The sequence below is a fragment of the Hemibagrus wyckioides genome, linkage group LG07 (assembly GCF_019097595.1).
Source record: "Hemibagrus wyckioides isolate EC202008001 linkage group LG07, SWU_Hwy_1.0, whole genome shotgun sequence".
NCBI lineage: Eukaryota > Metazoa > Chordata > Actinopteri > Siluriformes > Bagridae > Hemibagrus > Hemibagrus wyckioides.
Window position 1 is genome coordinate 18,272,894 of NC_080716.1, and position 19,029 is coordinate 18,291,922.

At 38.5% G+C, this 19,029-nt stretch overlaps 1 protein-coding gene across 1 annotated transcript in view; it reads right to left on the bottom strand.

Annotated features, from left to right (window-relative positions):
* The window catches only part of adam19a (ADAM metallopeptidase domain 19a), a 76,180-nt gene that overhangs the window by 56,571 nt on the left and 580 nt on the right, over positions 1-19,029 (bottom strand). The window contains exon 2 of the mRNA XM_058395319.1: positions 8,620-8,702. Coding sequence (XP_058251302.1) covers positions 8,620-8,702 — 83 coding nt within the window. The remainder of the gene's footprint in view (positions 1-8,619; positions 8,703-19,029) is intronic.

Consider the following 19,029-nt stretch of genomic DNA (forward strand, 5'->3'; position numbering starts at 1 on the left):
CATGCAATATTTCTTCAACTGTTCAGTTTCCACAAGCCTTGTACACTGTAGCCTCAGTTTCCTGTTCTTGGATGACAGGAGAGGAATGTCGTCTGTTGTAGCCCCAAGGTTCAATGTGTTGTGTGTTCTAAGATGCTTTCCTGTTCACGACAGTAGTATAGAGTTGATTAGTCACTATAGACTTCCTTGTCAGCTCAAATCAGTCTATCCGTTCTCTCCTCCGAGAGCCATTCTCTCCTCTGCATACATAAAAAAAAATATATTCCCCACTTCAATATTATGGCTAATTCTTGCATAGTTTCATAAAATCCATATTACGTCCATATAATCCCAATTACATCCATTTCAATTACAGGTTGTAAAAAATCCAGGGAGTGAATACTTAAGCAAGATACAATATATGATAGATACTTGCAGGTAGGCTGATTTTATCATCAAATGTTACCTCTTTTATAAGTTCTATCAGGATAAGTTTATGTTCAATTTAAACAAATATAAATATATATATATATATATATATATATATATATATATATATATATATATATATATATATATATATATATATATATATATATATATATAAAATTGTTTTCACAAGTTAGGGCTCATTTAACTGCTAGTCCTAATAGAATGCAATTACAAAATGTGTATTCTGTTAGCTGTTAGCATTCTCACCTCTCTTATACTATATAGTGAAACTTTTTTCCCACCATTTCTTTTTCTTTTCTTTTTTTTTTCAGTGCAACTTGCACCACCGTCAAACAAGCCTTGTTGACTTGAAAACATTTGTTAGGTATTTTGGAATGATGGAATGATTTAAGACTTAACGGTTAATGGTTGCTAATTTTTGACTAATGACCATTGATAATGACCACTGAACGGTTCCAAGAAATTGGCCATAATTTACATCCCTAACATATGAACTCTTTCACAATGGCTGGTCTGTTACTATATTGCCAGTTTTTAATGATGTTTGTTCTGTTCCAGCCCCAAAGTCTGGAGCACATTTATTTTAATTTGTCAGATACAAAAATACATACATACATTTTACAGAAATCAACACTTACTATTAGCGGGAAAATAAAAGTGCCTTGTCCAGAAGAGCATAAACAGAGCTGCTCTGAACATCAGAGTTTATGTGGTGCAGCTTTAGACCTAAGCCAAGTATCACCTACTCTGAATAAAATGTCCTGGACAGCTCACAAAGAGGAACAAACTCCAAGGTTGGAAGAGAAAAGAAAACACATTGAGGTGCAGAAAATTGAAAAGGAGACAGAGGAATGAGGAAGGAAAAAACAAAGACAGCCATATATAGAGAAAGAGAGATGGAAGAAGAGGAGAGGAGGTGGGGGAAATTAGGCGAGTATAGAGAAGAGGAGTGGGGGACTTAGGAGGAGAAATGTAATTCTTTATGGGATTGCTGGTGTCAAAAGCGCTTATTTTTGTTCCTTGGGCCTCCTCCCATGTAACCTTCTGCTCACTTTCTCTTCTGCTCTCTCTCACTTTAGCTGAAAAGCACTCTCAGTACAGTCTGCAGTAATGCTTATATATGATCAGAGTTCTTCCTCAGATGAGTTATAAAACCAGCGGGGTGAAAAAGTGCACTGATAGCTTTCCCTCTCTTCTCCAACTCATCCCCATATTTTCTCCTTGTACTTTCTTTCTTTTTCTTCATTACTTCATCTCCTTCTCCCTCATGCTTTTTTGCCCCCTGGTCAGCATTTTAGGGAATTAGGAATAAAAAAAAGAAGTGAAGCTGTTTCATATCAACGACAGCTCTAATACCATCTGAGGAGCTACAAGATTGCAAACTTGCTGGCTTTTCAATTATTGGAGTTAAATGTTCATTCTATCGATTAGATAAAGAAAACAAGAACTGTTGTAATATGCTGATCTTTATCATTCTGTGTCCACAGGCACCCAATAATTCCATATGAATGCAATCATGGCATGCTTTGATATATGATATTGTACTTCAGTACCCTAATGATGTTCTTTGATGTATGATGATATTTTAGTGTACAGGGATGGTGGTACAAAATCAATGCGAGGAAATGAGTCTACCTTCTTGGTTTCCCCTTTATTTAATCACAGGACATAAGTAACATTTACATCTAATTTTATTCAACTAAATTTAATTTCAATTTGACAAATTAAACTGCAAAAACAGATGCATCAGCTCATCAGCTCTGTTTAGGGAAATCATGTCCCTACATGGATATCTATGCATAGCTGGGTCTACCAGTAATATGAAGTGTAAGCCACTGTGCTCAGGTGAGCTCAAAATGCACTGACCTGAAAATTCTTATTCCGTAAATGACGAATTCAGTATCAGTATTTATTTCCTATCGAAATTTTTAAAAAATGTATAATACAATCACGGCAATATCTCACAAGTGACGGCATCATAGGACGATTTTCATGTTCTAAGTTTCATTTGCTATAAGACCTAGATATTCTACATTCATTTTAAATAAATGCTTGGAGTTCGAAAGCTGTGCTTACGGACAAAACACAGAGGTCAAGGCTAAAAATGATGTACAAAGCAGGACAAATTGGTTATTCGGTATACGAACAGGGGTAAACTATTACAAACACACAAAGCCAGAGAGGCAGTTCAAACTGTCGAACAGAAAGAGTCACAACCTTTCATTCAAAAATAATTAAATTAAATTAAATTAAATTAAATTAAATTAAATTAAATTAAATTAAATTAAATTAAATTAAATTAAATTAAATTAAATTAAATTAAATTAAATTAAATACATTTATGGTTATGTCATCTGCTCTTTTTTGTATCTTTTTCTATTTTTTTGGACAATGTATGTGTCAGTTATTTATGCTTAGTTTCACCTCTAAAACATTTCAGGCAAAAAAAGAATGATAAACTAAATAATCCACCATGTTTGCCTTCATCACACCCATGAGTTTATTTCGCATGCACCTGCTCAGTTACTGTTGTGTCATTGAAGTATGCTGAAAAACATCAGCCCAGATGTACAAGAAACATTGTGGGTTGACCCGAATGACCTGACTGTCACTGACAGTCTGCATGAATAGTCTGCCCCAACCTCGCTTCTTTATATCATTCTGTTTTTTGGGGGTTTTTTTCCAGGACCATCAGTGGTGCTGTTATGTTTGATTCTACAATAAAAGAAACAGCAAATAATTTAATGCCAAACTTCACCCTCAGGAAAGGTCAATAGTTGTAATTGTAGTTAAACTAGCTATTCTAACTATTCAGTTTCTGTAGTGCTGTTGTGCTTCATACCACTATACGATTCTAAGACAATATTCTACTATAAGACATTTGTTAACACCAAATAATCTGATGTGGATGCCAAAAATGAAACCTTATACTGATATTTTTTCCTTGCCTGCTAACCCATTTATATACAGCCGCCAGGAAATTTTATTAGATTTTTGACCTTTTCCATCAAACATTTTTTGCAATACACTATTTCAGGCAAAGGCACTTAAATGGTAACATAAAACTTTAAAAAGTAATGCCTGGTATACACAGTGTTTCAAGTAAACCTGAAATAATTTTAAAATCTCTACCTATTAATGAAACTATGCAGGAAAGTACAAGGTAGTGAAAGCTTTTAAAGAGTAAAAACTGAGTTCTGTGCACACAGGAAAGCAAGCAAGTGGGAGGTCTCTTCGTTCTGTTCGTCCAAACCGTCTCTCTGTTTCTGAGTAGTCTGGCAGACAGCCTGCTCCCTAGCCTGTATTCCCAGGAAGGAGTGTGTGTGTATGTGTGTGTGTGTAAAATTACATCCGCATGACATGAATTCAGTTCCACTCCAAACAGCTCCGTGACTCATTACCTCATAGGCAGAACAGCAACAAGTCCAGCCAATAGTCCAGACTCTCTCGTTATACGTGTGCTTGTGTGTTTGTTTGTGCGAGGCTAACTTTTTAACAGAGGGAAAGAAAGGGGACCAGAATGAAAGGCAGCATGAGAGAGAGGATATTATAGGGAGACAGAAAGAGAAGGACAAAAGATGAACAAAGACAGATGATTATAGTTTACAGGAAATGTGGCACCAAATGAAAATGTAGAACTGGCTTTTTTTTACTGGCTTAAATTAACACTGATGAGGATTCAGTTAGATAAGCAATTTTTAAAGGAAAGTAAAATATATATATATATATATATATATATATATATATATATATATATATATATATATATATATATATTCAGGGATTTTTGTGATGGACTAGATTCTCTCAAAGTGCAAACAAGTCTTCTACATCAACTGAAGATACTTTTCTTCTTACCATGGCTGTAAAGACTGCTTTTTTAGAGACTTCCTGTCAGCTCAAACCAGTCTGATCATTCTCTTGCGATCTCTCTCATCAGCAAGGTGTTTCAGCCTACAGACTCTCAGGGCACAGGATGTGTTTTGTTTTTCACACCATTCTGTGTAAGCTCTAGAGACTGTTGTATGTGAAATCCCAGGAGATCTGCAGTTTCTGAAAAACTCAAACCTGCCCATCTCACACCAACAACCATGCCACAGTTAGATCACTGATAGACATTTTCTCATTCGGATGTTTGATGTAAACATTAACTGAAGCTCTTGACCTGTATCTGTATGATTTTATGCATTTGTGCTGCTACATAACTGCACTGTGGATGGTGCATGGTGAGTGTATATTTCTAATCCAACAAGTTAGATTTTTGTTGGCTGCTTGGAGCACAAGTTTCACAGATCCACAATTTCTGGCGACTAAAAAGTCAGCTCTCTCTGACATTAACTTCAGACAAAACCTGGACTTGTTTTCTACATTCCTCCAAATGAATGCTAATTAATTCAGCTTTTTCTCTTTATGCGGTGTGTTTAGGTGGGATAATGACACTACATTATCTGTTTGGCCTTTTTTCATCAAAACCACTCACACATTAGTTATTCAAAGTTGCACTTGACAATGACAGTGGCACTTTTCTCTTTCCAGGTTTCGAGTCAGTGTGTTTGAAGCGGTTAAGACATGCAAAGGCTGCTTTAATATTGATAAACAACCCTGTTACGGAGATTATACTGCAGTTAGCTACATAACTCTGTAACACTGCTTTAATGTAGTTGTAGAATGACATACTATACTTTAAATGCAAAAATATATATTTCATATACATATAAAGCAATGGATAGACAGCTTGTGTGATTTTGCTTTCACTGAAGTCATTTTCAGTAAGCGCTTTAACCTGGTCAGGTTTGTGGTGGATCTAGAGCTTATACCAGGACCACCGGGACCAAGGTAGACAAATACACTGCGGATGGGACGTCAGTCCACCTCAGCACATCATGCATGCACACATTCATACACTCTCACCTACTGGCAATTTAGCATAGCCTATCCACGTACTGGCAGAAGAGGAAACTCTTGCAAGCAACCCACATGAGGAGAACACACAAAAGACTAACACAAGTTTTATTTATCTTTTTATTTTCTAAAAAAACCCCAAGATATTTCCCAAAGCAGAACTGACGTAACTTTCCAGTTCATAGAATTAAGACAAACTGGAATGGTCACTTTGACAACAATTACAGTCTGTGTAACTTCATTCAACAATAATGCTGCTGTTAACTCATGTAAGAAAGGTGCTCAGATTAACACTGACCAGCTGTTCATTTTTTCGGTCAGTTTACTGATAAATGATTCCTTTTTGCAGTGTTAACCAAATGCAAACTATGCATCATGACAAAATGATTTTTAATTTCAACTAATTGTTAATAATAATATCACCAAACAAAAATAACACAAATGATGTTAACTGCATTAAAACCTTTTTTGAAGTTGGCACAGTGCATTATCTGAAATTTTCTATTTCTAAGTGTTTGTTCGTGTGCTGCGTAAGAAACAAAGCAACACAATGTTCTTTCTGATGGGAAAGGATCAACAATTTCTTATGAACTTTCTTTTTTTACTTCAGCAATTGCCCCATTATCTAATTTTCCACTTTCACACAAATGCTAGAATAAAGGCTGACATCCTTCTCCTCAGTGTTCACCCAGACTTACACTACACTGTTGTATCTGCAAATAAAGGTGTGATCTGGACTTGCAGTTACAAAGCAAACAACTATTCTTAGTGATTTCTTTCAAAGGGTAAAAAGCACAAACTTCACATCAACATCACTCTGTTCAGCTATTTCTTCTACTATCATACCAGGGTAGCAAATGGCACATACCAAACCCAAATTCAGAAAAGTGCACACTACCCAACCATCCCCCAACCCTGTCTCTTTCTCTCTCTCTCTCTCTCTCTCTCTCTCACACACACACACACACACACATACTTCCCCTTACACAGAAGCGAACAGATGCACAGTCATGGACTGTCCTCCTTCTCTTCTTAGAGGAAATGTCATGTTTATCATAATCCGCGATGTGCATTTACACAGATGAGTGTTACACGCTTTTTATATACATTACCTCATTTTGTCATTCAGTGTCTTGGTTAGTTTGACATTTCCACATTGTCCAATGCTCCAAATCAGCACGAATAGGCTTGAAGTACCCAAAGGTCAGCAAATCAATACAAGTGAATATGTCAATGAAAGAAGGGGAGGCTATGGCGACATGCCAGAAATTATAGAATTAGTTATCCACACATCAACAGATCTCTCTCTCTCTCTGTGTGTGTCTGTGTGTGTGTAAGTATATTATATATACACTATATTGCCAAAAGTATTCGCTCACCCATCCAAATAATCAGAATCAGGTGTTCCAATCACTTCCATGGCCACAGGTGTATAAAATCAAGCACCTAGGCATGCAGACTGTTTTTACAAACATTTGTGAAAGAATGGGTCGCTCTCAGGAGCTCAGTGAATTCCAGCGTGGAACTGTGATAGGATGCCACCTGTGCAACAAATCCAGTCGTGAAATTTCCTCGCTCCTAAATATTCCACAGTCAACTGTCAGCTGTATTATAAGAACGTGGAAGTGTTTGGGAACGACAGCAACTCAGCCACGAAGTGGTAGGCCACGTAAACTGACGGAGCGGGGTCAGCGGATGCTGAGGCACATAGTGCGAAGAGGTCGCCAACTTTCTGCAGGGTCAATCGCTACAGACCTCCAAACTTCATGTGGCCTTCAGATTAGCTCAAGAACAGTGCGCAGAGAGCTTCATGGAATGGGTTTCCATGGCCGAGCAGCTGCATCCAAGCCATACATCACCAAGTGCAATGCAAAGCGTCGGATGCAGTGGTGTAAAGCACGCCGCCACTGGACTCTAGAGCAGTGGAGACGCGTTCTCTGGAGTGACGAATCGCGCTTCTCCATCTGGCAATCTGATGGACGAGTCTGGGTTTGGCGGTTGCCAGGAGAACGGTACTTGTCTGACTGCATTGTGCCAAGTGTAAAGTTTGGTGGAGGGGGGATTATGGTGTGGGGTTGTTTTTCAGGAGCTGGGCTTGGCCCCTTAGTTCCAGTGAAAGGAACTCTGAATGCTTCAGCATACCAAGACATTTTGGACAATTCCATGCTCCCAACTTTGTGGGAACAGTTTGGAGCTGGCCCCTTCCTCTTCCAACATGACTGTGCACCAGTGCACAAAGCAAGGTCCATAAAGACATGGATGACAGAGTCTGGTGTGGATGAACTTGACTGGCCTGCACAGAGTCCTGACCTCAACCCGATAGAACACCTTTGGGATGAATTAGAGTGGAGACTGAGAGCCAGGCCTTCTCGTCCAACATCAGTGTGTGACCTCACAAACGCGCTTCTGGAAGAATGGTCAAAAATTCCCATAAACACACTCCTAAACCTTGTGGACAGCCTTCCCAGAAGAGTTGAAGCTGTTATAGCTGCAAAGGGTGGACCAACGTCATATTGAACCCTATGGATTAGGAATGGGATGTCACTTAAGTTCATATGCGAGTCAAGGCAGGTGAGCGAATACTTTTGGCAATATAGTGTATATATATATGTGTGTGTGTGTGTGTGTGTGTTGATATTTATGCATAAAAGGCAAAGAATAGTCTGCAAATTGTTATTTTTATCTTGAAACAGAAACCTGTGACTTCTCTGTGTATAATAAACATATTGCTCACAGGAAACTGTAATCAACTATACTTGAAAAAAATGGTATAAAATAGGTTAAGATAGAAGAGTCTCATTTGACAAAACGGGAAAAGGAACAAAAGTGCAGCAACAAAAGCAGAATGTCCCTACTGCAGGGGGAATAAGGTTGTATATATTTGGTTTCAGTAAAGTAGGAGGTGAAGATCTTTAAATATCCAAGAATGGTTGAGATTAAACACATTTCTCACTACTTTACACCACCATTTTTCCCTAATTTGGCAAGTCCAACCATTAGCCATCACTGCCCTCACACACAACAACTCCTGGAGAGGATAAAGGCATGTATATCTTCTGATCACCTTATATCGCCTACATACATACGTTTACAGATACCCACGACTGGTTAGTGTGTACCATCTTAAAAACATGGCAAATTTTACTTGTCTGGGACTCTCATCCAGAGATGACATGGATGATGCTTTTCTCTTGCACCATTTGGTAGCCCATATTTGTCTCTTGTTTTTACAATTGAACAAATGCAGTCAAACAGAAATAAACTGAACGAGTGTTTCAGCCTTACCTGTGAAATGGCTCCTGTGTCTTTCTGTACCGTGGTGTGGGGGATCCAGTGAGCCGTCACTTTCTGTCCTCTGTCCTTCCATGCTGAAACAAAGCCAAGATATGTTTCTTTAACCCATCAGAATCTTCATGTAGACATAGGTGCATGTCTATCTCTTCACATGCTAGCATGCTATATTTTAAATAATAATAAGAAGAAGAAGAGGAAGAAGAAGAAAACGAAAATACTGTTCCAATTACTGCATCTGTACTTAGAAAACATATTTGTGCCATACAGACAGGCAGTGGGCTAATAGACTCACTGTATAACTTACTGTCAGGCACAGATTCATCCGTACTGCTCATTAAAATGCTTAATTAACTTAGCTCTGAAATGAAACAATGTAGACAACGGGTCAAAAAAATTGCTTTCCATTAATCACGGACAATTAAGGGAAGTATGGAAATTATAAATCATTTCATAATTGTCTTTCCACTTGTGTTGTCTTGTGCAGTAAACACAACAGCTGAGACCTTGGGATCCTAGGAAGCAAAACATTCAGTATTCTTTACAAGGCTTTCTGAATATCAACAACTTGTGAAATTTGTCAAAATAAAGCAAGGTTTATACTCCGGTTACTGTAAAGGGTCTCTTCCTCTCTAGCTCTTTTGTCTGTCTTCCTTTGACAGTCATTTTTAATGTGCGACTCATATGGCCAAGACAAACACATAAACAATCCGCTCCATGCCTGAGCTCAGGCCTATCAGTCCATAGAAGCTATTCACTCCGGGCTGTCACTGGCATAAATGTAGAAATATAAGACCATTACCTTCCTTGAAATAACCATTTATGGCCCGATCTGATGAAATACCCCACCAACTGAAAAGATAGCGATGGAATTGATCGGAGAGGGGAATGTCACTGTCTCTCAATATACTCTTGATTTCTTTTCTCATTTTTTTCATCTTTTGTTCTGATCCTACACATCCTCTGTTGCATCTGTTTTCTTCGGTCTCTAAAATTACTGAAAGCGCTCACTCATATAGCATCGATACTGCGTTCACAAATTCAATTCAGTTTTATCTGCTCGTAGCTTGTTCAGCAATTTAAAATAACTTGTCTAAAGTCATAGCTTTATGCCTCAATATGACCTGTTGCTCGCCAAACAATAATCCACAGACTCCATCACTATAGTATATTTTCCTCAGTTGAGAAAACTATTTAACAGCCTTTATAGATATATATATATAAAAAAGCATTTGACGTGAGCTAACTCGTGACACTTTGCCACCAAAATACAGATCAAGAAAGAGAATTGAGAGAGAAATTTAGAAAAGGCCAAATCAGGATTGGGGGCAGCTGCTATTTAACAGAGAAAGAGTGAAAGAATGACCTTTCTCTGGCTGACACATCCATAACCCCCAGAGCATTTGATTTTGCACCAGATTCCACTAGCTGTCTCTGGAGTCTTACTCCTCTGGTAAAAAATTTTTCCATTAGATGTCTTAGGTAAAGATTCTGTAATCCCTCTTCAGTGAGGAAGATAAAAGTTGTCTTTGTCTGATTTATACTTTGCATTTATATACATTCTGTGTCTGCCAGATATAACAAATAGTCCAATCTTCCTTGGTTTCACACCTTAACTTCTGGGCATCAGCATCTGCTCCATGGCAGCATTGAGCTGGAAGAGATTGTTTGCAACATTTGCATCTTAGACAGCAATATTAACAGTGACATGCCATGTTTGCAGCCATTGCGAATTCTGCATGGTCCTTTGCTCTGGAATTGACTATGTGCTCTATCACAAGTGTAATTTGCCAGGTAATGATGGCATTTTGCTGTTTTGGTTGGACGCAAGCCACATTTTTGTGTCTGTTGTCACTGTCATATATTAATGAGCAGCAATGATGTGGGTGAAGAGGCACCAAACAGTATGTGACATTCACAATCCACTGACTAAGTGGGCTTTTCAAACCTATTTTGGTTCAAAAGTGTGTGTGTTACCATTGTCATTTCCAAGACCGTCTCTTAGCACAAACTAAGGGATAAAATGGTGTCTTCCTGTTCTCAAGCATAGCGTTTTAAATCTTGTCCCATTTCTTACAACCCAGTTTTGTGGATCTTTATTATTTATATCACCCCACGTCAACAGAAATAGGCCATTTCACCCAGCAAACACTAACTAACAGTAACTAACTAATACAACAGACTTCATTTTATCTTAGAAACAGTTCACATTTGTGGCTAATAAAGATGGATGCTACTCAGCTGTGGCTAGTAAAGCACAATTCACTTTGAAGGATTTTACAAAGCATCTTTTTAGTGTGAAAGCATGCCAGCTGTGAGATGTGCCATAAAAAGAGAAGCCATTTGTTTTAACACACACACACACACGGAGAAAACCTTCTAAATCCATTAAAAAAAACATCACTCAAATCCCAGATAAAAATACAGCATTAAAATGACAAATTTATGTACATAATAGTGGAGTACCACCAGCAATATCAGTCAGTTTTGCACTGTAGACAATGTTGAACGTTGTCACTTGCAACGTGTTCACTTTCTCGTTTCACTTCGCTTTTCTGGTATGACCTTCTTTTCATGTATAGTTAAGCCTGGTCACTAATGATGATTTCAATAACTGTGTATACAATATGTCTACATAAAAGTGTAAAACTCTTTTGTATCCAAGGTCTTCTCTGATGTGAATGCTGCTAAGATGTCCCTCCTACAAAGAAAGGCTGCAAGCGTATGCATGTGATCAATGCAAGCTCCATACTACTTCATAAGACTACACACACACACAGACACACACACACACACTGACTTTGCCATCTTCTTTGATTGGAAAATCTGCCAATCTTTCCCTCCTACCCCTATTCCTATACTGCGCTATCCCTTTTCCAATCTTGTTAAGATGTTGCTTCTTTCAATTTTTTTAGAAGCAACCCTGAGGCTTCTCTGGTCTAGCAATCCTACCACCTGTCTGCTGAACCCCATCTCTTTCACAGTGCTCCAAAACATCTGGCAAGATTTCATCACTTCTATCGTAAACTCAACTAACTCAATAACATCTGGTCACGTATCTAACGGATCTCCAGACAGCAAGAGTTATTTCCATGCTGAAAAAGCCCACATTAGACATGTCAGACATCAGGAATTGCTGACGTGTCACTTCCTCACATCGCATCCTTTCTTTCTACAATGCTTGAACATGATGTATACAGTCAGTTGTTTCTCTTTCTTTCTCAGAATGACCTCCAAAATCCAATGTTTGGCTTTGAAGCAGCACACTCCACAAAATTTGTCCTTGAGGCTATTACTGAGGAGCTTCATACTGATGTATAAGCCAAACTATCATCGATCCTCATCCTTGTTGACCTTTCAGCAGCCTTCAACATGGTCAATCATAAGGCTCTCCTGCAAATCCTCATGAGTCTTGGAATTAGTGGGTTTTGCATCTTATCTTGAAGAATAGTCACATCAGGTGACATGGAGAGGATCCTCATCTGCTCTATGCAGACTCTCCACTAGTGTCCCACAAGGCTCAGTACTGGGTCCTCTGGGTCATTTTCTGTTCTCCCTTTATACCAACCATCATTTAAAAAGCATTGTTATCCTGAAGACACACAACTCATTCCTCACTTCCCTCTTTCATTGGTGGACATCTCTCTGGTGGACGTCTAGTTATGGATGGGGGTTCATCTGAAATTCCAAAATCCAGCAACAATGAGCTGCAGTATATCCCTGGGGATTTATCGTTATATCAGGATCTCGATTCTCCCTGAAGATTTCTTGAAACTACCATCAGTCTTGTTTTATACTGCACACCATGTTCAAACAGATTTTCCTTTAAAACATCAAGAGAAACATCATTTCTCTCTACCATGGCCACTCAAGTGATACTTTAGTCCCTTGTCATCTGAAGATTGAACTACTGCAATACACTCCTGAGTTCCATCAGACTCCTTCAGCTGATCCAGAATCCTACTGCATTCCGTGTTTTGAATCTCTCTAAGTTTGCCTACATTAAACTACATCTGTGGTCCCTGCACTGGCTTCTTGTAGCTGCCTGCTTCAAATTTACACCACTGATGCTTTCAGACAAAAACCAAACACGGACCCAAACTATCTGAAGGCACTTATGAAACTCCATATTGCACCACAGGGCATGACCCACCTTCCTTCAAGCTACAAAAAAGACATGCAAGACTCTATTCTGTACAGGCACCCGGGTGGAGAAATAAATCTCCTCAGGATGTCTGAGTCACTGGCTGTCTTCAAATGAAGACCTCTGTAGAAGAACTTAAAAGCACTTAAATGAGCCCTAGAAAAAAAACACTGACTTGTAGGTTTTTTGTTGTTTGTTGTACCAATTCCAGGATTTTAAGGATTTTAGTTTGATAGTACTCTTAGATCCAGTGGTACTAGCATGATGATATGATTTTGACAGAGACTCAAAAGCATTTCAACTCATTCCAGTCTGGCAAATTTTGCTAATGTAACTGCAAGGTATAAATTACGCCAGTTCTCTTTCCCTGTGTGTCTGTTTGTCTCTTTTCTTTCTCTCTCATAAAAATAGCTCACATTATTCACGTTCTCAACATCTTTTGGACCAAAATGAGGACAAAGACAAGCTCATGTTGAATTACAATGAAATAATAAAAAGAGGATGGATCTTAACAATGAAATCATGCTACTTCCAAGTTCTAGGTCAATCAAACTTGTCAACTAGTGTCAGCTAAAATATGTGCACCAGTGAACACTAATGAAACCATACTGAAATTTACCAGTAGACCAAATGAAAGCATCCAAAAACACATAAATTCATAGCTGTGTAGTGAAAGCTTATTAAATGCATAAAGGAAGTGCATTGTTATGATTGCCTATTGATCAAAAGCACAGACTTCATTAGATAGCAATGAGATAAATGGACAGGTTTTTTCCAAGACTTCACTCCCTGCTTGATCTCTTCAACATTACTTTGATATCAAGTAGAGTGGACAGAAAAAGAAAGAGGGACAATAGCGAGAGCAAGAGTGAGAGAGAGAGAGAGAGAGAGAGAGAGAGAGAGAGAGAGAATGCAATTCGTGTTCTCATCTTAGCAGTTAATCATCGGCAGCTTTTTTAAGCACTTTCTTTTTAACATCCTCTATGAGGTGGATGAACAACAAATGCAAAGCTGTCTGCAAAACATTTGCTTCACGCTTCTGTTGCACAGTCCAAACAATTTAACATACTACAGTATATGCATTCATTTCTATGCAATATGAGCTAAAGAAAAAAAGGGGAAAAAAAGAAAAAACAATACTATAACAAGTTCAAAAATATAATATGGGGACATGTCATATAGCATACATTTGATGCTGCTTTAATCCCACATTTTGTATCAATTTTTGAGTTCTGTGGCCTGAGTGAATGGCCTGAATTAGGTATAATGTGTGAATGGCCTAAATAAGGTTTGCTAAAAAAGATGACCTGAATATAATTTGGTGTAAAAGGATGGCCTAAGTGAGGCTTGGTAAAGGAAAAAATGGCCTAAATCAGAACTTGTGCCAGAGGATGGCTGAATGCAGTTTATTATGAGATTATGGTCTGAATCAGGTTTGGTCTGAGAGCCTAGCCTGAATAAGGTTTAGTCTTAGGGGCCTGGCCTGAATAAGGTTAGTGAAAATGAGGTTTGGTGCAAGACAATGGCCTAAATGCAGTTTGATTTGAGTTGATAACCAAAATAAGGTTGTGTATGATAGTGTGGTTGGAATGAGGTTTGGTATAAGTGGTTGCCTTGAATGAGAATTAGTGTGAAACAACGACTTGAATGAGATTTGGTGTGAGATGATAACCTGAATGAGGTTTAGTGTGAGATAATAGCCTAAATGAGGATTAATGAGAAATGATAACCTTGATAAGGTTTGGGTATGTGTGGTTGCCATGAATGACATTTGGATAGAGAGCATTGCCTAGATGAGGTTTGGTGAAAGAGGGTAGCCTGAATAAGGATTGTTGTGAGAAGATTGCTTCAATGAGGTTTGGTAAGAGGGGATAGCCTGAAAGAAGAATGGGTGGCCTGAATTAGATTTGGTGTGATATGATGAAACTAAATTGGATTTGCATGTGATGGGATGAAATAAATTGGGTTTGGTGTGAGGGGAGAGACTGAAATGGGTTTGGTGTGAGGGCACTGATTGAATTGAATTTGGCATGAGGGGATGGGTTGAACTGGTTTTGGTGTAAGGGGATTATAGATTGAATTGGGTTTGGTTTAATGGGAAGATGGACTAAATTGGGTTTGGTATGAAGGGATGGACTGAATTGAGTTTGGTGTAAGGAAAGATGGACTAAATTGGGTTTGGTGTGAAGAGATGGACTGAATTGGGTTTGGTGTAAAGGGATGGACTGAATTGGGTTTGTTGTGAAAGGGATGGACTGAATTGGGTTTGGTGTGAAAGGGATGGACTGAATTGGGTTTGGTGTGAAAGGGATGGACTGAATTGGGTTTGGTGTGAAAGGGATGGACTGAATTGGGTTTGGTGTGAAAGGGATGGACTGAATTGGGTTTGGTGTGAAAGGGATGGACTGAATTGGGTTTGGTGTGAAAGGGATGGACTGAATTGGGTTTGGTGTAAAGGGATGGACTGAATTAGGTTTGGTGTGGGGGATGATGGACTGATTTGGGTTTGGTATGAGAGGACAGACTAAATTGGATTTGCATGTGATGGGATGGAATAAATTGGGTTTGGTGTGAAAGGATGCACAGAATGAGGTTTGGTGTGATATAATGATACAATGTGATTTGGTGCAAGAATTCAGGTTAAATTGGATGAAATTGTTTAATGAAGATCGACTCAATTAAGCTGTTTCTTTTATTGTTTCCTGGGTCCACACTGACAAATCACAATGCTTTTGTTCCTCAAGACAAAAAAAATCACAGCCCTATTTTTCTCTCTTTTTATCTGCAGCATAACACTTTGTCTTTTTTGTCTCTGGTCTATGTTTCTTTTTCCCTGTTTCATTATATCACTTCCTTCAGTATTATTGGAAAGGTGCTGGTACACCCATAATCTAGTCTGACTAATTCAGTTTTCACTTTCAACTGTCAGCACAGCTATCAAACAGCACAATACCGCAGTCTGCACATCCAACTGTAATAAGGAACAAACAATTATTAAAACAAAATTCTTCCTTCATAGGAACAGGTGAGTATATGAATATGTATGATTACTATACCACATGCAAGTTCTGTGATGAAAAGGGATTTAAACACACTGCAAAAATAAGAGAAACTGAAAATAGAAGGTTATGGAATATCCCATAAAAGATGGCACTTCAAAATTGCTAAACCGAAAGAATATCAATCATACAGTGACTGTTCTTACAAGGCACATCTAATTTCTATTGTCTGATAGGGTTTATGCAATCATCATCTTGAGGGAAAAGTGCCATAGGCCAGTAGCTAATGGAACATTCCAGAAATTAGGGGCTTTTTAGACGTGCTGATGAAACCCCCCCACCCCCCCAAGTCATCCATCTTGCTTCTCATCGCATAAACATTAGGCATATCAATGAGTAGTGGTACCATAGCTAACCGGAGCACCAGAGAGCTGGATGGGAAGACTGCTGAAAAGCTTGACTATTTATTCTGTTTAGCTCTGTAATGCTATGCAAATGTATCAAATAAAAAAGGCATGAACCTGATCTTTTATTATAAATGTGTTTTGCAGCCAATGGAAAACACACAGGGAAAGAAAACATACGGCTCATTTTGAAACATGTCGGCAATAGCTTTCTAGCTCTTGCTTTAAGTACAGCACATACTTGTGTCTGTATAAGGGCACTTGTCCTATTTTGAAATTCCTCTTGCTCCAGAATAGCACAGTATGCATGCAGAGAGCACGGAGCACTGTAGGCCTCACTGAATGAGTCAGAGCAATATCCCGCTAAACATCTCGACTGCATAGCAATCCTATGAACAAGTTCTTGAGCAAAAGCAACAATTCTATCTTAAAAGATCAACCTTTTGATAAGCATCATTCCCTGGCTCATCTCAACATGCTATGAAGAAGGACCTCTTTATGCCTTGTAGAGTAATCTCTGTGATCATTGTAAAACAATATTCCATGAAGCACTTACGGTTTATTCTAACAGATACAACCTTTTGTAGGTGTGGTCCACAAGCATGACAGATAACATCAGATAGCCTTGTTACAAATGCATTAAAAGGCAGGCACACAACTTCAATTTGATTCCCAGAGTCCCAGGTCAAATCTCAGGGAGTTGTAGTTTATGTACAGTGTTGAATATGTCGAACTTGTATCATGAAACGAACAGGACGGGTGGGAATCAGAGACCAGGTTCTTGAAATTGAGAGTTGCCACCACAGAGTGTAGCAACACACACACACACACAAACACACACAGAAAAAGCCTACAAATAACAGTGTAATTCCTGGCTCGTGTATTTCTCTTAAAAGCATGAGAAATATCAGATAAGAAACCAAACAAAAAACAATTTGAATACTGATTATTCCATGCAAAAGAGCCAAACAATAGCCATTATTTACTAAACACCAATCACAGACACTAAGTACTGGTATCATGTATGTTATTGGCCTGAAACACTGGATAATAAAGGGTAGATACAAACTTTGAACCCCCTGAAACATTTTATGATGGTTCTAAATGCTTATTCATGAGTGGTGAAAATAACACACATACAGCATGTCAAACAGCATTGCTGGGCAGAGTAATTGCGCTATAATGATGCTCATAAAAGGTCAAGAAATCTTAATTAGGATCCCTAAAGTGCCTCTTAGTTTGTTTAATCAGATTCAAAGGGCCATCAACTGAATGGTGAGAAACAGGATTAACCAATCAGGACCATGCATGTTTCCTGTTTCCATTTGAAAGCAACTAGCCAGATAGCTACCCCCTGAGCATGTGGATATCAAGGTGAAAGCTGACAAAGTGAAGGGCTAAAGCAGGAGGAGAAAGAGCAGAGTAGATTTCATAAAGATTTTAGTCTCCTCCTATTACTAAAATGTTATTTCCCATGGAGCTGTACCCAAGGGTATTTTATTTTCTATGCCTATTAATGTTATTTAGACTATCCCTTAAATAATTAAATGACCAATTCTGAATACCATCATCACTTTTACTGCTGTCTGGCAGCCACCCAAAACACAGGCGTGGTGCACACTTATCAGTTTACTTATACTGCTCATGCTTTCATTTTATTCGCATATTTCCTCACCCCACACCCAAAAATAATTAATTCCAAATCCTGAATTTTCAGGAAATTAATGGACCTGACATTTTTTCAAATCAAATTCATTGTCTTTACTCCTATAAGCGAGTGTGACGTTAATTGACAAGCCGAGATCATGCACATGAACAAAGGATGCAGTCTTAAAAACACACTTCCATCACGTCTGAGTGTTTAGATAACCTGCTTGTAGAGAACAGGCTCAGTTACTAAAATGAGGATGTCAGTATCAAGGCTGTGCTCTGATATCAGTATCAGTATAAAAAATTTAAAATAAAAAAATAATCAAAAATCAATGCATATTGGGATTAAATGTAATGCAAGACTGATTAGAAAACTATAAAAAGCAATTGTTATGTACAACATTTAATCTTAGACTTTAAACACACCGAATGTAAACTTTAGGCTGATAGTATCTGAATGGGGAGACATGGTGGCACAGTGTGCAGCCTCACAGCTCCAGGATGTCTGGTTTGTTGCCTGTGTTTGTGTGGGTTTTGTTTGTAGGTGTGAATAAGTGTGTGTGTGTGTGTGTGTGTAATACATGATGCCCTGCAGCTGACTATTCCAACCTCACACTTAGTGTCCTTGGGATAGGCTCTGGATCCAAAATTACCCTGACCAGGATATACTGTAGATGAATGCATGAATGCATGAATGAATGAATGAATGAATGAATCAGACAATGGGAGAAAACAAAATGGAAAGGAAGTACTAACAGAAACTAAGCAGACTAACCAGCAGGCTAACCCTCTCCACCACATCTCGCCATGACTTCCGTCCAGCTTAGACTTCCGCGCTATTCACTTTAATGGCAATCATTCTGGAAGATGGAGAACGCATTAAAGGGCCACCAGCTACCCCGGCGCTCGTTTTATTACCTTTCACTATCCATAGTAAACTGTAGCAAAACAGCAAGAGACCAGAGTTTGTCAACACATCCGCCTATAAATAAAACTAACCAAATTGGTCAGTGAGACAGTAGAGTCCAGTGTCTCACTCAATTCTAAGTACTTCAAAGTCACTAATACTAAATATCTTTACATGGAGAATCCACCGTTTCTGTTACTCGATTGTGTTTTTACGCACAAAAAGCTGAAGATCTTGAGAAACACATCTGAACGTGAGAACCGAGTCAGAAAAAAAAAGATCCGATTTGTTTTATGCACC